Raw genomic sequence first — 18,235 nt, 5'->3', positions numbered from 1 at the left:
GCAAAGCACTAAGCATTAAATAGATCTATGTGTTTTCTGAAAAAGCAATATTATTTCGCACTGTGGGGTTTCTTAAAATATTTCTTATTAGTGTACTGTGAAACTAGAAACAAGATGTCAATAGCCAGTTTGGATTCAGAGCAGTATTGCTAAAAGTCTAGGCTGGAGTGGAAGAAACTATCATTTGTTTTATAGGAATAGCAATATGTGGGTTTTTTAGAAGATGAGCGGTTGGGAGGATGTAGAAAATATTCTTGGAAAGCCAAGTTGAAAGGACAACAGCCAGAGCTTGTTCATGACTTAAGCAGCATTATGTTGTGCTGTAATACCATCTTAGTCTGGGGACTGTCACGCACACATGTGAATATTACTAGTTAAAAAGCATTCTAGCTGTGACTTTGAACTAACCTGTAACATTTGGAAGTTTTTATTTAATAGTGTAGACTTTTAATAGTGATAACTTATTTTTGCATTGCAGGAGCAAATGTGGACTCCGAATTTACATTATTTATATTCATTCTAATCTGCTGCAAAACTTTCATTTCTTCAGTAGATAGCTGTGATGCTAGCAATCTAATTTGCCTCTAAAAATGACTTCTGTTCGCTGTTTTGTAGTGATTAATCACATCTTTTCATTTTTTCAAAGTGCATCCACGTTGTGGTTTTTTTTTTCCCTGGTTCTGAGATGCTGAAAAGAACTGCATGGGAAGTGACTTAAGTGTTTCGATTTTTGCTACATGAAAAGATTTTTGGGATATGGAAGCTTTCCTCAGATAGGAACTTCTGTCCTCTTACTATTTCTTTCAACTGTTGAATTGTTTTGCTTCAGTCACCTGACCAGGGTGTTTGATTCTGCTTCTTTATAAGAGAAAACCAACTGTGTTCTTTCCTTCCTCAACCCTCCCAGCTTCATACAATTTCAGAGTTTAAGTTTGTTTTTCCTTCTGGTGGTTGTACTCTGTAACAGCATTTGTTTTCCAGGTTTTCTCTGGGCATAACCTAGAGTTCATTAATGCTTGGATGCAAAAGTTGTTATAAGTTCCTTTTCAAAATGGGTCTTTTATGTAGTTTTGCCACCTTATCAGCTTGTACTTTATCATAGTTCACTCTCTGGTAGTCAACTTTGTGTTTAAGTTTAGGTGGAATTGTGTAACATTGAAGATGATGCCTTTACTGCATGCCATTTTACCACGGGCCTTTCCCAAAGAATGGTTAACGTGCTTCACATCTTGCAGAGAGGGTGTAGTAAAACCCAGCTTCCTTCATTGCGCTGTTGTGTTTTAAACAACTAAAAAGTGGTGGTTATTTATTTTGATCCGGAATCAGTTGGGATGTGTGAACTGTGCAATTAGTCCAAGAACATTGCTGAAGCTCTTGGGAAATAGTTATTGTTCCTTTTGGCAACTAAGGAAGATGTCTTTGTATCTCATCGGATCGCTTTCAGAAACATTCATTCATAATACGTGAGTATGGCATGCCTGGTGTTTAAGTATGCATCAGACATTTAGTGAAGTAGAGGTATATTTTTTCTAAATGTAATTTTTGTTTTACAATAAAGAATTTGACTGTAACATCTGAAATACACCAAGATGTGCATTTTCACTAGTGGTATTACCAGATCTTAAAAAACATCTAATAAAACATCCTGCTACAGAAGTGGTACTTGATGATTGGCTTTTTTTTGACGTTTGATGCAATTGGTTCTCAAGAGTTAGTGTTTTGAAATAAATGAGAGTTTATATCCAAAGACAAGCTGAAGGTATCTTTTTAGTGTGGCCTGTAAAAGGAAGTTGGTTTTACTTTAACAATCTACTATAATTCTTACAATAACTTAAACAATGGAAATGAAATACATGTGTTTTTGTCTGGTTTTCCATAACAAATGTGAAGATGTTTGAAGGTTCCTCCCTGCAGTGTATTCTGTTACTTGAATCCAGATGGTTTTTTTGTTGCCAGTTTGTCTTAGGGTTGTGTTTAATGGAGCCTTTTCTTGAGGGCTTTGGGCATGTGGTGTGTGATGGGTCTAATGTGTGCCTGCATACAGACCAAACTCTGCATGCAGAGTGCCACTGCTCTTGCAGTCACTTGAGGTATTTATAATTTAGGTTAGAAGCTCCTTTCTGCCCTGTGCCAAGTTAAGTAAAGATCAGTGTCAGAAATACTATTGTGAAGTGGTGGGCTGCTAGTACTTTAATATTTAGATGGATAATGATAATTCTTTGTCTGTGGATCCTGCAATCTGATTGGCAGAAACGTGGTCTCTAACTAACAGGTAAAGCCCAAATGTGAATCATGGCCTCATTTTTAGCCAGTTGGATCCTTCATCCCAACCACGTTTCTCCTGCCCACGGACGGGGAGCCAGACCTCTGGTCACCAGCTGCCTGCGCCTTTGGTCCCTGCTGCCACAGTGTCCTGGGGAGGGAGCTGTGGGAGTAATGCTGAAACAAAATACAAGAACATAGAGGGGATGTGCCCAATTTATATTTATATTCTAAGTAAACTTTTAGAAATGCCAAATACTATTTGGGGGGCCTGTGCTATGGTAAAGATGTGAAGGAAGGCCAGTCTGTCTGTGTGACCTGAGGTCTAGTTCCCTAAGTCTATGAACTTTTCATGACTTCCATCTTCTGCCATGGAGAAAGGAATGTTCCATTTTCAAAAAGACTCTATTCTGAGTGTTGTATATAATTTCTGAAGCACTTTGTTGTCAAAAATAAAAAAAAAGTCTTACTTCATCTCTCAAGCATACTGTTTTTAACAGCAGTAATGATTCATGTGTTGGCCGACTCTGAAGGATAGCCTAAAATGCTATTTCTTGCTTTCCTGGCTGTGATGCTTTATTTCCTCTTGAGAATTTTTACATGCAAAAGACCAACAAATGGGTCACCGTTGCTGATTATGACTCATCATTCATTTTGCATCCTGCATGTAGTATTTATGAAAACTTAATGGCGCTTTGTTGTGTAGAAGTTTGTTCCGGTGATTTTGTTTGATAATTACAAGGAACTCTGACTGCTAGTCATTTATAACGTTGTTTAATTAAATTTTATTTCCAAAAGTAAATGTTGAAAACTAGTTTCCCATTTAAATGTATCTTCTTAATTTCATATTTCAATGGCTGAAAAGTTGTAAGATTCAGACATTTTTCTGTGAGATCTACATGGAAGTGTATTTGTTCTCTCACTTAAAAATTCAAGAGGCTGAGCAGCAAGTTAGCTATCCTGTACTACCAATACACTTACTTGCTGAGCCCTAGTCTATACTGATGATAGTTTAAAAAGGAGAAGAAAGTGTGTCTTGGTGCCTGTTAACTTAAAGTCCTTTTAAAAGCCATATTTACCCAAGTAAGAGCCCCAAATAGTTCTGACTTACCCAGATTATTTAATAGTGTTACCATGCAGTAAACTGACAAAGAGCAACATTTGGTAGCTCCAACTCTTTTTTTGCAGCTAAGATTATAAGGCTCTGTTCAGCAAAGCACTTAACACATGCTTAAATTGCTTTGCTTTGTTGCCCCTGTAGTGTAACAAAACCAAGGTGGAATGGGTTTGACCACAACCTCTTTCTTTGTTTGATCTGCCTCTGTTAGGGACAGTCCAAAACTACAGAGGCAGGCCACTACATATTATTCCACATAAGCGCTTTATTAACTGCATGTGCTGTGAATTAAATTAGTCTAGCTTTGTGTAATTTGGCTCGGTTTCACTTACCAGCTGAAAACACAGGTAAATCATCTCACGGTAAAAATAACTGCACCGCTGTTCATCTCTGCCATAGCTGGGAGATCAGACCCCATTAGCTGCTGAAAAGACAGACCTAAGCCACAGGAGCTCAAAATCTGGACTGTATCAATCTAGCAGTAGTCATTACCAGACACTTCAGAAAAATGTAACCCAAAGTGAGCTGCTAAAAGAAATCTGTAACTTCTTCATTAGAAATCAGTTTATATTCTGGAATACTAGGGTTTTGCAAGGCAGTGGGAAGGTGAAGGCGGTTCATGACAGCATCATGGTATTTATTCAGGACCATTCCAAGTATCTTTCTCTGTAACAAGAGAGCAAAGTAAAGGGCAGGAGTCCTTACAATGATACCTATCTATTTTTTATTGTGTTCTCTATGTATATATTACCATTCCGTTTATGTCTTGTGTATTAGTTTCTCTGTATCCTCTGAATGAGCCAGTTTATTATGGAAAATTTGACTATTTAGTTTTGTTTCCTGCAGAAAATATTGCAGCTACTGCCCGAGCGGATTTTTTATCGATGGCATTTTCGCAGTATAGGTAAGAAGGAATGGTTTACAAACATTCTAGTACAAATAAAATCAAGGTTCCCTGATTCTGCAAGTCCTGTTAACCACAGAATTGCTTAGTACTGACTCCACAAATCCAGTACTTCCAAGGCTTGCAGTAGAAAATTCTCGAAGCATGTGGAAAATCTTTTTACCTGCTGTAACAGCTCTGTGTGTTCCTTGTTTTGTGTGGTTTTGGTTGCCTGCTTCATTTTTATTTTGCATGAATGCTCTTTAGATTGTTATATTCTTGTATTTACCCAGGGTCCTCTTCCCTTTTCTTTCATATGCTAGAAGCTTTCAAGATGGTAGGGGTTATTAAACCAACACACCTTTTTCTAGTTAGGTCTCCCTTGGTGTTCACAGACTAATACCAAAAATTAAGATTGAGGAGGGTTGTGGAGTCTGTATGTGACTCTTGCAAATTTGCATTATGATGGTCTAATGCAAGTGATCATATATGAGATGCCTGTATAAGTTCATAGCAGTAAATACTGCTCTTTGCCTAATGGTACTGTGTTGAACTTGACCCTTGCTGCCTCCTGGAAATCTATTCTGTACAACGTAGCTGTGAATAGGTGGCTGTGTGGTAGTTGAGCCAGGCTGTGCTAAAATAAATGCAAACTGTGGGACTGCTGCAGTGAACAGGAACTTAATTTCTTCTCTGATACTCCTGCATTCTCTGTGCAGATTAGTTCGTTAATATTTGTGAAACGCTCAGTTGTCAGGCTATTTGTGGGAGGTAAATGAGGAATTTTTGGTTTAGAGCTGGAATAGTGAAGGAAAGCGATTTAAAGATAAAAATACAAACTTTTTAGTAGCTCTTTTTGAACAGTTTTTCTTTTAATCAGTTGTCCATCATTTTACTGGCCTTTATAAGTGGGATTATGAATACACGGTGTTTCTGCAAGTTTGGCACAGCTGTCTTTCACTGATTCTCAGATAGTGGAGGATTTGCCAAGCTTCATGTTAGGGTACAACTTTGGACATGACAGCTATGGATGGCACTCACTCGGTCAAACTGAGACACTATCCGTTCTCCCCCCACCCCTGCTCCTGTGGTATTTGCTGTACATATTCTGCCTTCTGGAGCAAGGGAAGGAATAGGAGGAGTCTGGCAGAGAGAAGTCTTGAAGTTAGGTAAAGCTCTCCTTTTTTTTTTTTTTTTTTTTTCTTCCTTTTTTTTTTTTTCCCCCCTTCATCCCCTCCCCTTGGTCTCCTGTCGATTCTGTGTGCTTTGTGGGGCAGGTGTTCTGACAAAAAAGGCTTCACAAGCATGGAACTGAAGACTGTGTTGCAACACATGCATTAAAAAGAACAAAATGAAGTTGTCAACTTAGTTAAGCACATGCTTGGAGTGCTTGGCTTAAAGCCCTTAATGTTCTGCTATAGCTGCATAAAGATAACATATCTAACAGGCTTGATTCAGTCATTCAAGAAGTTTGGGAATCTAAATAAGAAAAGCAGGATCAGTTTTTCTGAACAACTATTACGTTTTTTAGAAGTATTCCTATATTTTGTATAGGACTTTCAACTAGATTTTAAAATTGGATTCAAATATTAATGCCATGGGGAAAAAAAGTTTTATTGTCTTTAGTTTGAAGACAGTTAACTCTTTAATGATTTAAATATTCCCTGTGGTCTGCAGTGCTTGTATAATGAATGTTTTGACCTTGTGGTCATATACTGGAGCCAGAAGACAAAATTTATTATTCTCTTCATTTGGCCAGATAGAATAACGTTTTAGTCAGATGGGCACAGAAATACTGAGAGGTGAAATACATTCATTTGGATAGTCAAAACACCTTGAAATCCCATGAAGTAGTTTAACTGGATAATTTGCTCTGAATTAAACATCTTTAGTTTGTCACTACTTTGAAAATGTGCGTTCTGGATGATACTGAAGTGGTCACAATGTTTTGTAGGGGGTCATACTTTTAAGTAGTACCTTTCCGTTGTTGTTTGATTTGGTTTCCAACATACTTTCATCAGCTGCCATGTTTTTCATCAGAACAATGAATTTGCGGTTGCAGAAATGAGTGGAAGTTTAAAGGTCAAGGGAAGGGCTGTTACCACATTTACAGTTAGCACCGACAAAGATGAAAGGAGACATCTGCTTGACCATTTTACTGCCATTTCATCTAGATTAGTCCAGAACAAATTGATATTAGTCAGTTGTTTTATAGCTAATATATTCTTAATATTTATGCTTTTCTTAAATACACATATCTGGATAATTTTTTGGCTGTGTCCAAGAAATGAGCTACTAAATTTGGTGGTGCAGTTATTTACAGCTGTACTTTGTGATTTATCTTTTGCTTAATGTTCATGTGCATTAATATGCATTTGCTATATATAGTAATAATTTCCATTTAATATTGTGGAAAAATGGTAAGATCTTGAGAGAAGGATCACATTTAAGGAAGGTACATAATTCACAAATCCAGAAGAAATAACAGCCAAATGCTGTATAATGTTACTTTTCTCAAAATTGGATTAAAAACATTTTTTACCTGAAGCATTTGATGAATAATCTCTCTCTGATTCTGGGGTCAGACATTTGAAGTTAAGGGCAGTTAGCCTGGTATTTCTAAAACCAGAATGGAAATATTTTGCAATTTTAATAGTTATGTTTTATAGACAGGAATGTAGTATAGATTGCTAGCATCTTTTTCTTACCATTGTTCTCGATGTTAGCCTATATGAATGCATTAATCCCACAAGATGGACTTCTTGATTTCTCCAAATCTAGTAGAAGTTGTTCCCAACTGAAACCAAAGCACTTCGCTGTAAAGTTACATTATATTTAACCTTACGATAATTGTAAATCAAATCACTTCAGTTTTTTTGACCCCATAGCTTTCTTCTTAAAAACCAGCGCAGTAGTCACATAGGAAATTGCATTAAACTAGCCTTTCCTGTAGTTTTTTTAAATAAACGTTCTGGTGGAAAGTAACCATCTTAGTATCTGATATGTGCCTATTTAATTTTTCTGACCTAGGGTCAATTCTGAAGAAACTTTTGCACAGTGGAAATTCTCTCAAGGTATTTCTTTAATGTATTCATATTTATTTTTAAGTCTTATGAAGAAGGTTACTTCACAGTTTTCTAATATCAGTGGTTTTCAGATTGCTAGGCTTTGTAATTTGACTTATTCACCTTTTAATCATAAATTTTACTGTTGTAATCCTAGATTATTTTAGTATTAATCATCTTCAGTTATTCTGCTGTTCCAATGACCTTTGTAAAGTTATCTGGAGAGGTATCAATATATTTTGCTTAATATGTTATTTTTTTCAGATCTCTGTAGCATTAAGTATACAGTATTAAATGTATTGGTTGCTTGTTTGCCAAGGAGTTTTAAATCCATTTTTCTTTTTCTAAATACATTGCAAAAATTAAAATTGTATCTTGTTTTTTTAAAAAAAAAAGTATTAAGTAAACTTGCTGCATATACGCTACTTTTTTTTTGCATGGTGGTTTTGTTGCATCTCAGTTTTCATGAGGATCTGCCTTCTGATCCCAGGGATGTTGAGGACAGTAGCTTGCTCTGATGTCTGTGGGGCCAAGATTTCAGACTTCGCAGGGTACAAAGTATTGGCAGCTCCCTGGTTGTGTGTTACACTTGCTGTTGTACTTCCAGAGCCCCGTTTAAGATTGAATCTTGAGGCTAGCAAAGATGCATTTGGCCCCAGGACCTGGAGGAGTGGAAATAGAAATTTTTAGCCTCTGAAGTTGGAGTGGTTAATGCTGTCTCCTTGGGAGTGCCACTGTCTTGGGTACAGCTTGCTCCCACCCTTCTCTGCTCATGATTACATTAACAATGTGATTACTCTTGGTATGATGGAAAGACTCACTAGCACATAGCTGGGATGAAAGTACTTGTTCTGCATTTTCTTAACTATTAAACTGTGTTACTATCCTTACAAATTTGTTTTACTATCTTTTTCTACAAAATCATCCCCTTGTAGATAAGATGTGAAGGAATCCGACTGTTTCTTCTCTGGCTTCAAGCGCTTCAGACTAACTGTGCAGAAGAGCAGATATTAATATTTGCATGCCTTGTGCCTGGCTTTCCATCCATTATGTCCTCACGAGGTCCCTGTACACTAGATAACCTCATTAGTCCTCCTAATTCGCCAGATGGTGAGTAGGTGAATACAATTTCCATGTTGGGTGTATTGCTTCCCCCTTCCACTGAGGTAGTTGTGAAGCTATAGAGTTTCTTGAGGGGAAGATGTCACGTGGATAATGCTATTTGTCATTATAATTCAGAGATGTACTGAATTTGTCAAGCTACTGTATTTGTGGCAGCTGTATAGCCTTCTGATCTTGTCAGTCTGAGTTGAGAACAGTTGAGTCTTGTTCTGTGGTTTTCTGTTGGGTTTTTTTTTTGTTTTTAATTGAGGTGCAGCTATAGGAGCATGTTACTGCAAAATAAGTAGTTGTGTACATTTACCGCTTATTGGTTAGTCTGCAGCAGTTGCTGGTGTTAACACTGCCAAAGTGCAGGAAGTCAGTGGTTGGTGCCACCCTTGATTGTATGGGGCAGGACCTGGGGGAAATACGGGAAGCCCAAGTAGTTACTGGACTTCGACTTTCTACAACTTCAGGACACGCTAATGATTATTTTCAAATTATTTTTTTTGTAGAAAATATATTTTATTTAACTTTTTTCAGTTTTCATTTGTTTAAAACATTTTCTTTTTATTTTAGCTAAGATTTTTCCAGAAGAAATAGCTCCACTTTTGCCAGCTGTCTCTGGAGAGAAAATAGCTGAAGACCAAACCTGCTATTTTCTTCAGCTACTGTTAAAATATATGGTAATTCAGGTGCGGAGGATATATGTTTTTAACTACTCATATTTGGAGGAATGTGCTTGTGGTAGAAAATTAAGCCTACACTGTATCTGTATGGAGCTGGTTTTGCCCCTCCCGAGGAAGAAGCTGTCTTCTGCACTTTCTTTTCCTTTTAAAAATAACAATAATAATCCCAAAGGTGTTTCCTTGTGCCATTTTGGGTGAAAATAGGAAGTTTTTCACAATTGTTATAAAAATTAATGAATGTTATCCAAAATTGCAGGATAACTGACTGTTTTATGTGCTTATGGTTGCATTTAGAAAATCGATATGGGATAAAGATGCAGTTTGTTCTGTTTGGACACCTATGTAGCCGAGAAGACATGTAAAGGAACACTGGAGAAAGAGATTAAAAAGGAGAGATAGCTTATGAGATACTTTTTTAAAGGATGCGAGTAACATGTACATCAAAAATTTTAATTAGAAATAGATCAGATTAATCTGTACAGGAAAGAAATTAAGATAATGTATATATTTTGAAAGTACAAATTAAGCCACATTTTAAATGAAAGTGGAAACTATGGACTGAACATTAAAGAAATCAGTATTTAAAGAAAGATAAAAGATAATTAAATATTTTGAGATAGATTTTTTTTTTAAATATCAAAAAGCAAGACCAAAGTGATATTTGGAAGGGGTTTTGTCATCTTGAATAAATGCTTTATTTTGAAAAGTGGCTATATGAAATTATCAGCTTCCTACACGCCGCTCTTTGTTTTACGTATCAGTCTCACAACACTTCAGTTAAAAATGTTCACTGTTCTTTTTATACTTTTATTACATGTTTGGGATCTAAAAAAAACTTCACTGCACTATAAATCCAATTGCACTGTTGTTCATCAGCATTCATTTATTTGTATTGCTTGGTAGAGGGGAGCACAGCTGGGCAGTAACCTTGCTACAGACAAGAGACAAGATTAAAATAATCTGATGCAAATGCAGAGTGATTGCTCAGAGCCATAAAGTAGAGCAAATGTACATCTTCAAGAAAATTTCTGCCTGCCACTGGGTAGAGTTTGAGTCAGTTTATTTACCTAACAAGTAAAATAATACAAAACCTCAGTAGTCTTGCTTCCAAGCTGTACACATGTATTTTGCAAAAGTAGGACATTGCACGTTCCACAATTTTTAGAGATTTGGGAAAAGATCTATTGTACAGATAAATGTGTTTAAAATAAATAGATCTCATGTGACTGATATAAACAAGTCAGTGTAATAAATTATTATCTTGGATATAGATCCAGTGAACTTATCTGCTATATACAGTTGGACAGGCTTTTTGAAGAGCTTTTACTGGGAAAAAAAAATCAAAAAGTTAAGAATCCTGTAGTCTTGTGAAGTTGTTTTAAAAAAGGAAAAGAAAAAACAAAGTGGGCCTGAATTTAAAATGTATGTCAAAAGATAAATACTTTTAGTGCTCACTTGAGTTTCACAAAAAGAGAAGTGATATAAGAGACTAAAACTCAGGTAGGTTTAAGTTATCAGTGGAAAGAGTGCTTCATTGCAGAGACATCTGCTTTTACCCTTCTATTTGAAGTTGTGTTGGATTTTCTGATACAAATAAAGAAAGCGCCCCCAGCTGGTTATGTGCAGCTTATTCCAAACTGAAGGTGTTTTAAACTCTTTGTCAAAATTTGGTACAGTCTTCCAAGGAATTGTAGTTCAAACCTGTTGGTAAAGAGAAACTTGCAAGTACGTGTATGACTATTTGGTGTTGATCTATGCAAGAACAGAAGAGTATCTTTAAAAACAAACTTAATGTCAGCCATCTCCTTGTCAGTGGAAAATACTTGTGCCTTGAGTCAAGTTTTGTAAAGGAGTATTGCATATGCATGTGCAACCATATTAAACATGGGCATTGGGTATGTTTCTGATGAAAAATATGTTTGTGATAAAAGCGTAGCGCAGAGTAACAGTGTCTAAATGTACAGGTAGAATCAAATTGGTTGAAAACATTAATATGACGTTTTTTGTTCTTCACTGCATTAGAACAGCAGAAATACCCTTGGCTGCTAATGAGCTTGCTTTCTTTGATGTGCTAAAGCCCTCATGGTAATGTCTTACATTCTTAATGCAGTTTGTAAAGTTTTTTGGGACAATGCTATTTTTTTGTATTTCATGTTAAAGTGTAATTATTTATCTCTTGTATTCGATGTGGAATGGTTGTCATTATAACACATTAAGTTAAAGCTTTTTGTTTTTCTTTAACTCCATGACAAAGGCTGCAAGTTTAGAGTGGAAGAATAAGGAGAACCAAGATACTGGTTTTAAGTTTCTCTTCACCTTGTTTAGAAAATATTATCTTCCTCACTTGTTTCCATCTTTTACAAAGCTTACCAACCTCTACAAACCTGTACTTGGTAAGTAGTGAATTTTTACTTTCAATTAAAAAAATAAAAAATGGTGACTGTTCTCAGTAGCATGTCAGTTACCTCGCTGGCATATCGCTACAGTTCTGTCGAATGAAGGTTTTTCCTCCCTTATCTCATGTTTTGATTTTTTTCCTAGCACAACTTTTGATTTTCTGAGATAGTCCAGGAAGCTGCTGCTGCTTATCGCTGTATAAGGGCCAGCCTGATTCTCCTTTCCTAAGGACGTTTCCAGTGCCATAGCATTTATATTGAGTGAGCGAGGACTCTGTAGTTGTGATACATAATGAAGACAGAACATGGTTCCCTGACGGGTTTTTTAAAAGAACCAGCAAGCTGCCCAAGTGTGAGAGAGTTGCTAACTTAGTTACTCTTGTTTTATTTCTTGGTTCCTTGGAAGAGAAAATGAGCATGAAGGAACGAATGAAAGGAAACTGAGATGTACGTCTACAGTTCTAGGATTATCAGAAACACTCACGTTTTTCCTAATTTTCTACTGAATTATGTATTAGAGTCAATAGGAGTGGTGTTAATACTCTATGTACTACAGCCTCTTCTCCATCATCCTTCCCCTCCCTCGTCTGACTTTTAACTCCTTATAACTTTTAGTGTCTAAAATCACCTCAGTGGCACTGCAGCTGTGTTGTTCACAGCTGGAGCCCAGGCCTTCCATGTTTTTCAGCTGGGCACCAGTGATTTTTCCCTAAATCTAAGCATCTGAATAAATTAATGACCCAGCCTTTCTCCCATCAGCAATCTTCCACTCCTTCCACGTGTTTTTTCTTTTATTTGAGCTTGTGCAGTACTCTTTGCACCTGAGTTAACTTCTTTCTGATGCATCAAGTATCCTTTTTCTTCTTAATCTTTGCAATGTTGAGTGTTCCAGAGTTTCATCTCTTTCTTGCTGTACTTTATTAATAAACTCTGTGAAACTTCCAAAATTAACTTATGTTGTAGTAGGAGTAGTTCTTTGTGTTAGTTTTTGTCCTTTATGCAGCCCTTCTCTTTTGCTTTCCTTTGTTTTGTATAATACAAATGATAGCTTTCAGGAAGGTTCTGTGCTTTCGTGTTCTTGCTTTTCTTTAGGAGTAATAAAATTATGACAATGTAAGTATTAATATAATGAAAGCAGTTAGTCATTGCATCTGTTATTTCCTATGGAGAAAATGTTGGTGACATGTTCAATATGTTTAACTAGAGCCTGGAAGCAATTACAGTTCTCTAAGATCAAATTTTCTTTATATCTTCTCTTTTTATCTCACCAGATATTCCTGATATAAGACCAAGACCAGTATACATTACTGCAACACGAAACAGTGAAAATGTCTATAGCACAAAAATCCCATATATGGCAGCTCGAGTTGTTTTTATTAAGTGGCTTGTTACCTTCTTTCTTGAAAAGAAATACTTAACTACTGTTCAGAATACAAAAAATGGAGGAGAAATGCTCCCTAAAATTATTCAGGTGTGCTTTATAATTTACCTCGCTCTTTTCATATCCGTGCTACCCTTGCAAATGATCTTAATGCACTCACAACTGAAGCAAGAAAGAAATGCTACCGCTAAGTGAATAAATGTTGTACTTGATTTGGTTTTTTTTCTTTGAAGAGGGGAATCTCCAAGGGAAACCCTTTAGTAATTCACTGCAAGTGTTTTATTTTTTCCCCTCATAGCTGTTTGCCTTACCAGCTTCATCAGTATTGTGTTTAGACTTTCGGAGTTTAATCTGTAAACTGTCATACTTACTTGTGCCATGGACCATTTCCCAGCAGCATCAAAGGCTGCTTTGTTTTGGTCTTTTTTTATAGCAGCTTTTTACAATGAGATATTAGAAAATTGTTTCACTTGGAATTTGCTGGTTGAGACTTCTCTAGGATTACAGACTTCCCAAGGAATTTTATAGAAATATATACTTTTTCTTCTAAGAGTCTCTCCAGTTTCCTGTTGAGAATTTAGGATCAATGTCAACTTTAGATTTTTCTCTTGAATTGTGAGTTAGTGTAAAATCTGGCTTCAGCAGAAAAGCATACATGAACTGCTACGGTAGAACTGTATATTTTCACATCAATTGTTTTTGGAGTTCTTCTCTGTAGAAGTTTGAAGACCTAAACCAGTTAAGTGTCACTTACCTACTGAAAAGTGCTTTTGTAATTGATCTTCTCCTTCTCATTGGAAATTCCATCTTTTGTATAAACTGCTGTGCTACTCCAACAGACATAGCCTGGAAAAATAATACTTTTTTTCACTGAATTTTATAGCTGACACCACATAAATATTCAAGTTGCATAAAGGTATTGCTGCCCTGAAAATGGAAACTGGTCAAATGTTACCACTTAGCTGAAGCTGTGTGCCAGCTTTTGGCACACATCGACTTCTTAGTGGTTTTGAAGTTCACTGACTGTAGCCTGTGCCTCACTAGTGTTGCTTAATCTTACCAAAAAACTTCATTACGAAAAGCAGTAGAGGTGTTACTGCTGCTCCATTACTGCCCACTTGGTCAAACAGAGGGCAGCCTTATTAATGTAAACATAAAGCAGAACCACATTTGGGCAGTGCTTTGAGTCAGTGTAACTTAGGGTTCTTTTTCTGGTAACTCACAAGCAGTTTTTTAGTCCTCTTCTCCTGGCTGGATCGTTTTATCCTAACATGCTTTGAGATGTTGCAAAATACATCCGGTGCCAGAACAAAACTTGACAAGAGACTTGTCAGGGACAATAATGTGCAAGAGTATGAGCCATGTACAGTGGTATGATCTATCTTTTCCCAAAAATGAGGTGACCTGGGGATTCTCCACGGTCTGTGCTTTCCTCCACTCCTCTACTCCTGCCGCTGCACCCCTCCCTCTTTTTTGTCTTTATGGAGTGGGAAAGGTCTGTAAAGCATCCTGTTTGTATACTCTGCTTGATGTATGTAGAGCAGAAGACTGCATTCCTTCATTGACCAAGTAGCATCCTGAAAATTCCACCTCCTGACTGCTGGGATTCCAGTGTTGTGTGTGAAAAAGAGCAGTAGTATCTGCGTCTGTGTAAGTGTTCCAGATTTTTGGTGTATGCTCTTTCAGTTATTTAATTAGGCGTTTTCTTCTGTGTAGAATGTTGGTGTTGTAAACCAAGATAAAAACACAGAGCTGGAAACCACTGTGTCTTACGCAAGTGAGCAGGAGAGAAGCCATTCGAACAGCAGCACCTTGTCTGACAGAAGGCTCAGCAACTCCAGTGTCTGCAGCATTGAAGAGCAGCATCGGACCGTCTATGAGATGGTGCAGAGAATCCTCTTATCCACTCGAGGATATGTTAACTTTGTTAATGAGGTATTTCGACAAGTAAGTGTGTATGTTTAATTGCTATTGGTGTGGGGGGTTTTTTTTGGGTTTTTTTTTGTTAAAAGGAAATGTCATGGTTATGAAAGAGAACACTGTGAAGGCTGTTGGTCAGGTAACCAGCCAAACCTGATGCTAATCAAACCAGCACTCTTTTAGTCCTTCCTAGGTCTAGTTTTAACGATAAAATAGGAAATTTTTATGGGAAGTGAAGCTTGCTCCTGATGCCAGACTGCAATGTGTCTTACTTGTTCTTGGTATTATGATGTGATTTAAAGGTGTGTAAAGAGCTGTTAGCTTGCAGATGTATTATTTGAATTCATAAGATTTTTGTTCCTGTAATCAATGTCAGTATTCAATGTTTATATCAGCACTGATTGCTTCTACTAATAATTTTCATTGATTTGATATCTTTTCAATTTTGGGGGATAAAAATACATATGGACCTACCGGAGAGTCCCATTCTTTTTTTTTTTTGTTTGGTACCAAGTTAGAAATTGGTTGAAGCAGCTGTTTCAGGTCACTGAAATGTGCAGAAGATACTCTCCAGCAGCTTAGTGAGCCCACATGCTCCGCTGTGAAGCATCTTGCGTGTCGGTGCTTTTCGGGGGCGGAATGGCACTGCACCGGCGGGCGTGCCGAGTGTGTGCCGCTCCGCTGCGCCGTGCTGCCCTCTGCTGGTGGCTGCCCGCAGTATGCAAGGTTCGCCCAGCTTCCGGGGGACAAAGGCTAACGTGATGCTGTACTGTTACCTTTATTCAATATGATCAGTGGTCAGTAATTGAAACCGATAATGGTATTTTGTATTTATCTCTCCCTTACAGGAATCTCACTAGTTACTGTGATTTCCTTATTTCTGGGTTTGTTTGGTCTTTTTTTCTTTCTACCCTACTTTTTCTGAAGGCATTCTGTGTAGTGCCTATGCATCCCACTGATGAGCTGCTGTTTCTCTAATATTCTAGCAGTTGGATTCTGGTTTTTTCAGTTTCTGCATTCTTAATAAGTTGACAGAATTTATGGTGATTCTATGATGACAGTCTCTGTGGAGACATTTTCAGAAGTTTCACATACTTGCTGTATGGCACATATAAAATTGCTTTTGCAAGCTCTGCAATTTGTGTTGAAATCAGGTGTTGGATGTTGCACTTCATGCTGACTAGGGACAAGGAAGTGTACTATATGATGCAAAGATTTCCTGACCTGAGCAAGATACCTTTGTAATGGTTTTGCAACTAAACTGGGTATAGGAAATGCTATAGTTTTTGACTCTGTTAATCACAGAGAGTGGGTAGTTTCTTTGCAGTTGAAAGGACCTGTTTTTTTAGTGTGAAAAATGTATTCTCATCTCTTTCAGTGTTTTTATAATATAGTGCATACTGATATAAATTTTGATTTTGCAAAATGCGCTGCTTTTTCTTTTAATAAATGATATTTTCAGGCATTGATTTCTGTGCCTATTCACTACAGGGCTAAGGTCTTCCGTCACTACATTTTTTTCAGTCCATTAAGACATCTAGAAATGTGGGGAAGCAGCCAGTCTAGCCTTTGCAAGTGTTCAGAGGGGACATATTTACAGAATGATTCCCAAATACAGATACTAAGTAGCGCACTGACAATAAATTCTGTTGATTTCCAAAACTGTAGTGAGAAAGGATCAAATACCAGCCACTTGTCCTCATCACAACTTACCTATCCTTGCTGAAAAGTTATTTCACATTGTGTACTGCTGATGTAATTTGAAGTCATGTTCTCCATAAAGTGTAGCGTAGTACCCAGGTTGAGCCTGCCAGACCTCTATGGCTAGTAATGGCTTGTGAGGTGAATTCACGTTACGTTAGGGAGCTTGCAAGGAGCAAACCCAACTACTTTGGTTTTGTCTGAACAAATATAACATGGAAGTAATATGGAATTAATAGTTATGGAATTATGGATGGTGTAGGTATTTGCATAGGCTGTTGATTAATTGTAACTCTTTCTAGGACAGACACAAAAATTTATGTATCCTTTTTTGAGCCATATTATTTATGGGTGGTGGTGGGTGAGTGTGTTTACATATGCATGCACATCTATGTCCTATATATAGTGAAATTACTTTACTTCCCAATTTAGGCTTTTTTATTGCCACCTTCTGATATATCTGCAACACGAAAAGTGGTGAAGGTATACCGAAAGTGGATACTGCAAGAGAAACCTGTGTTTATGGAGGAGCCAGACAAAAAGGAAGATGGTCAGGATGCTGTTGTCAACTTGGGAGATTCATCAGTGCAAACGGATGGTAAACATGTATGGTATCAGTGTTACTTGCTTTATTCTGTTTGCCTACAATGTAGTTTAAGTCTTAAAATCGCTTTGTAAATGAGTAGCAATTTGGAAATTGTGTGGAAATCCAAGATTTAAAAATACTTGTATTTAACGACTCAAAATTTAAAGAAATATTGAGTGTTCAGTAACACTTACGGAGTGCAGGGAAAGATTGCAGCTATTTTTCAGATGTAATTTGCTGATTGTTCCCTGCCTATACAAATATGAAGACAATAACTTAATGGAAGAAATACTAATAGGTTCTGCAGTGTTAGAATTTACACTGTCTGTTGGCCTAGTGCATGTAGGACTATTTCCTTTTGGTGGTAGTTAAAGGATTTGACAATATGTACCGATTCGTGTATACTGGGTGATATATTTTGATTCAGACACCTTAATCTAGGAAATCAAAGTGTAGATACAAATTCTGCACGTCATCTTTTTAATATCCTATACTGAACCATCAGTAAAAGTTGACTCTGACGATATTGACACTGTGAAGATATATAAAAGGCAGTTTTGTTGTACTGAGAGAGATTTGAGTTGAATTACAAGGTTTTGACAGATTTTTTTTTTTTAGAAGACTTATAGTTTTGTCAGGTGTAAATTCAAATATTACTACAATCAGTGGCATAAAATGTGATGTAAAATATTTTAAATAATACAGCTGTTAAAACTTCGACAAACCTTAAATTCCATATACAGTCTGTTTGTTCAGAAGTCAAGAAATAATAGATAGGAATTCCTTGCTGAAATGAATGTAGGACATGACAGTTCCTCCTCTTTTTCCTTTTGACACTTCAAATTATTTTGAATAAATACGGACGTACTCCTTTCTACTCTGTCACTAACTGAATGATGCTTTTGAAAGCTCTCCTCAGACCATTCAGGACATAAACGCTCATCCAGCTGGGGAAGAACATACTCCTTTACCAGTGCTGTTAACAGAGGATGTGTATTAGAAGATGAGGACAAAAATGTTAAAGCTGGTACTCAAGCTGCGTTACAGGTGTGGTGTGCAGAAAGAGTACAAGGCTGTACTTTCCATAATCGCATAACTTACATTATAAATTATGATATGGTCTCTGAGATTAAG

At 36.9% G+C, this 18,235-nt stretch overlaps 1 protein-coding gene across 4 annotated transcripts in view; it reads left to right on the top strand.

Annotated features, from left to right (window-relative positions):
• RALGAPA2 (Ral GTPase activating protein catalytic subunit alpha 2) overlaps positions 1-18,235 on the top strand; it is a 136,183-nt gene that overhangs the window by 16,569 nt on the left and 101,379 nt on the right. For all 4 annotated transcript variants that reach the window (XM_040611818.1, XM_040611819.1, XM_040611820.1 and 1 more), the window contains exons 4-12: positions 4,226-4,283; positions 7,293-7,336; positions 8,263-8,437; positions 9,008-9,123; positions 11,372-11,510; positions 12,785-12,984; positions 14,611-14,841; positions 16,948-17,121; positions 18,011-18,148. In XM_040611818.1, the coding sequence (XP_040467752.1) occupies positions 4,226-4,283; positions 7,293-7,336; positions 8,263-8,437; positions 9,008-9,123; positions 11,372-11,510; positions 12,785-12,984; positions 14,611-14,841; positions 16,948-17,121; positions 18,011-18,148 (1,275 nt within the window). The remainder of the gene's footprint in view (positions 1-4,225; positions 4,284-7,292; positions 7,337-8,262; positions 8,438-9,007; positions 9,124-11,371; positions 11,511-12,784; positions 12,985-14,610; positions 14,842-16,947; positions 17,122-18,010; positions 18,149-18,235) is intronic.

The sequence above is a fragment of the Falco naumanni genome, chromosome 12 (genome assembly GCF_017639655.2).
Source record: "Falco naumanni isolate bFalNau1 chromosome 12, bFalNau1.pat, whole genome shotgun sequence".
In the NCBI taxonomy this organism is placed as follows: domain Eukaryota; kingdom Metazoa; phylum Chordata; class Aves; order Falconiformes; family Falconidae; genus Falco; species Falco naumanni.
This window is presented reverse-complemented; position numbering and strand designations above follow the sequence as displayed.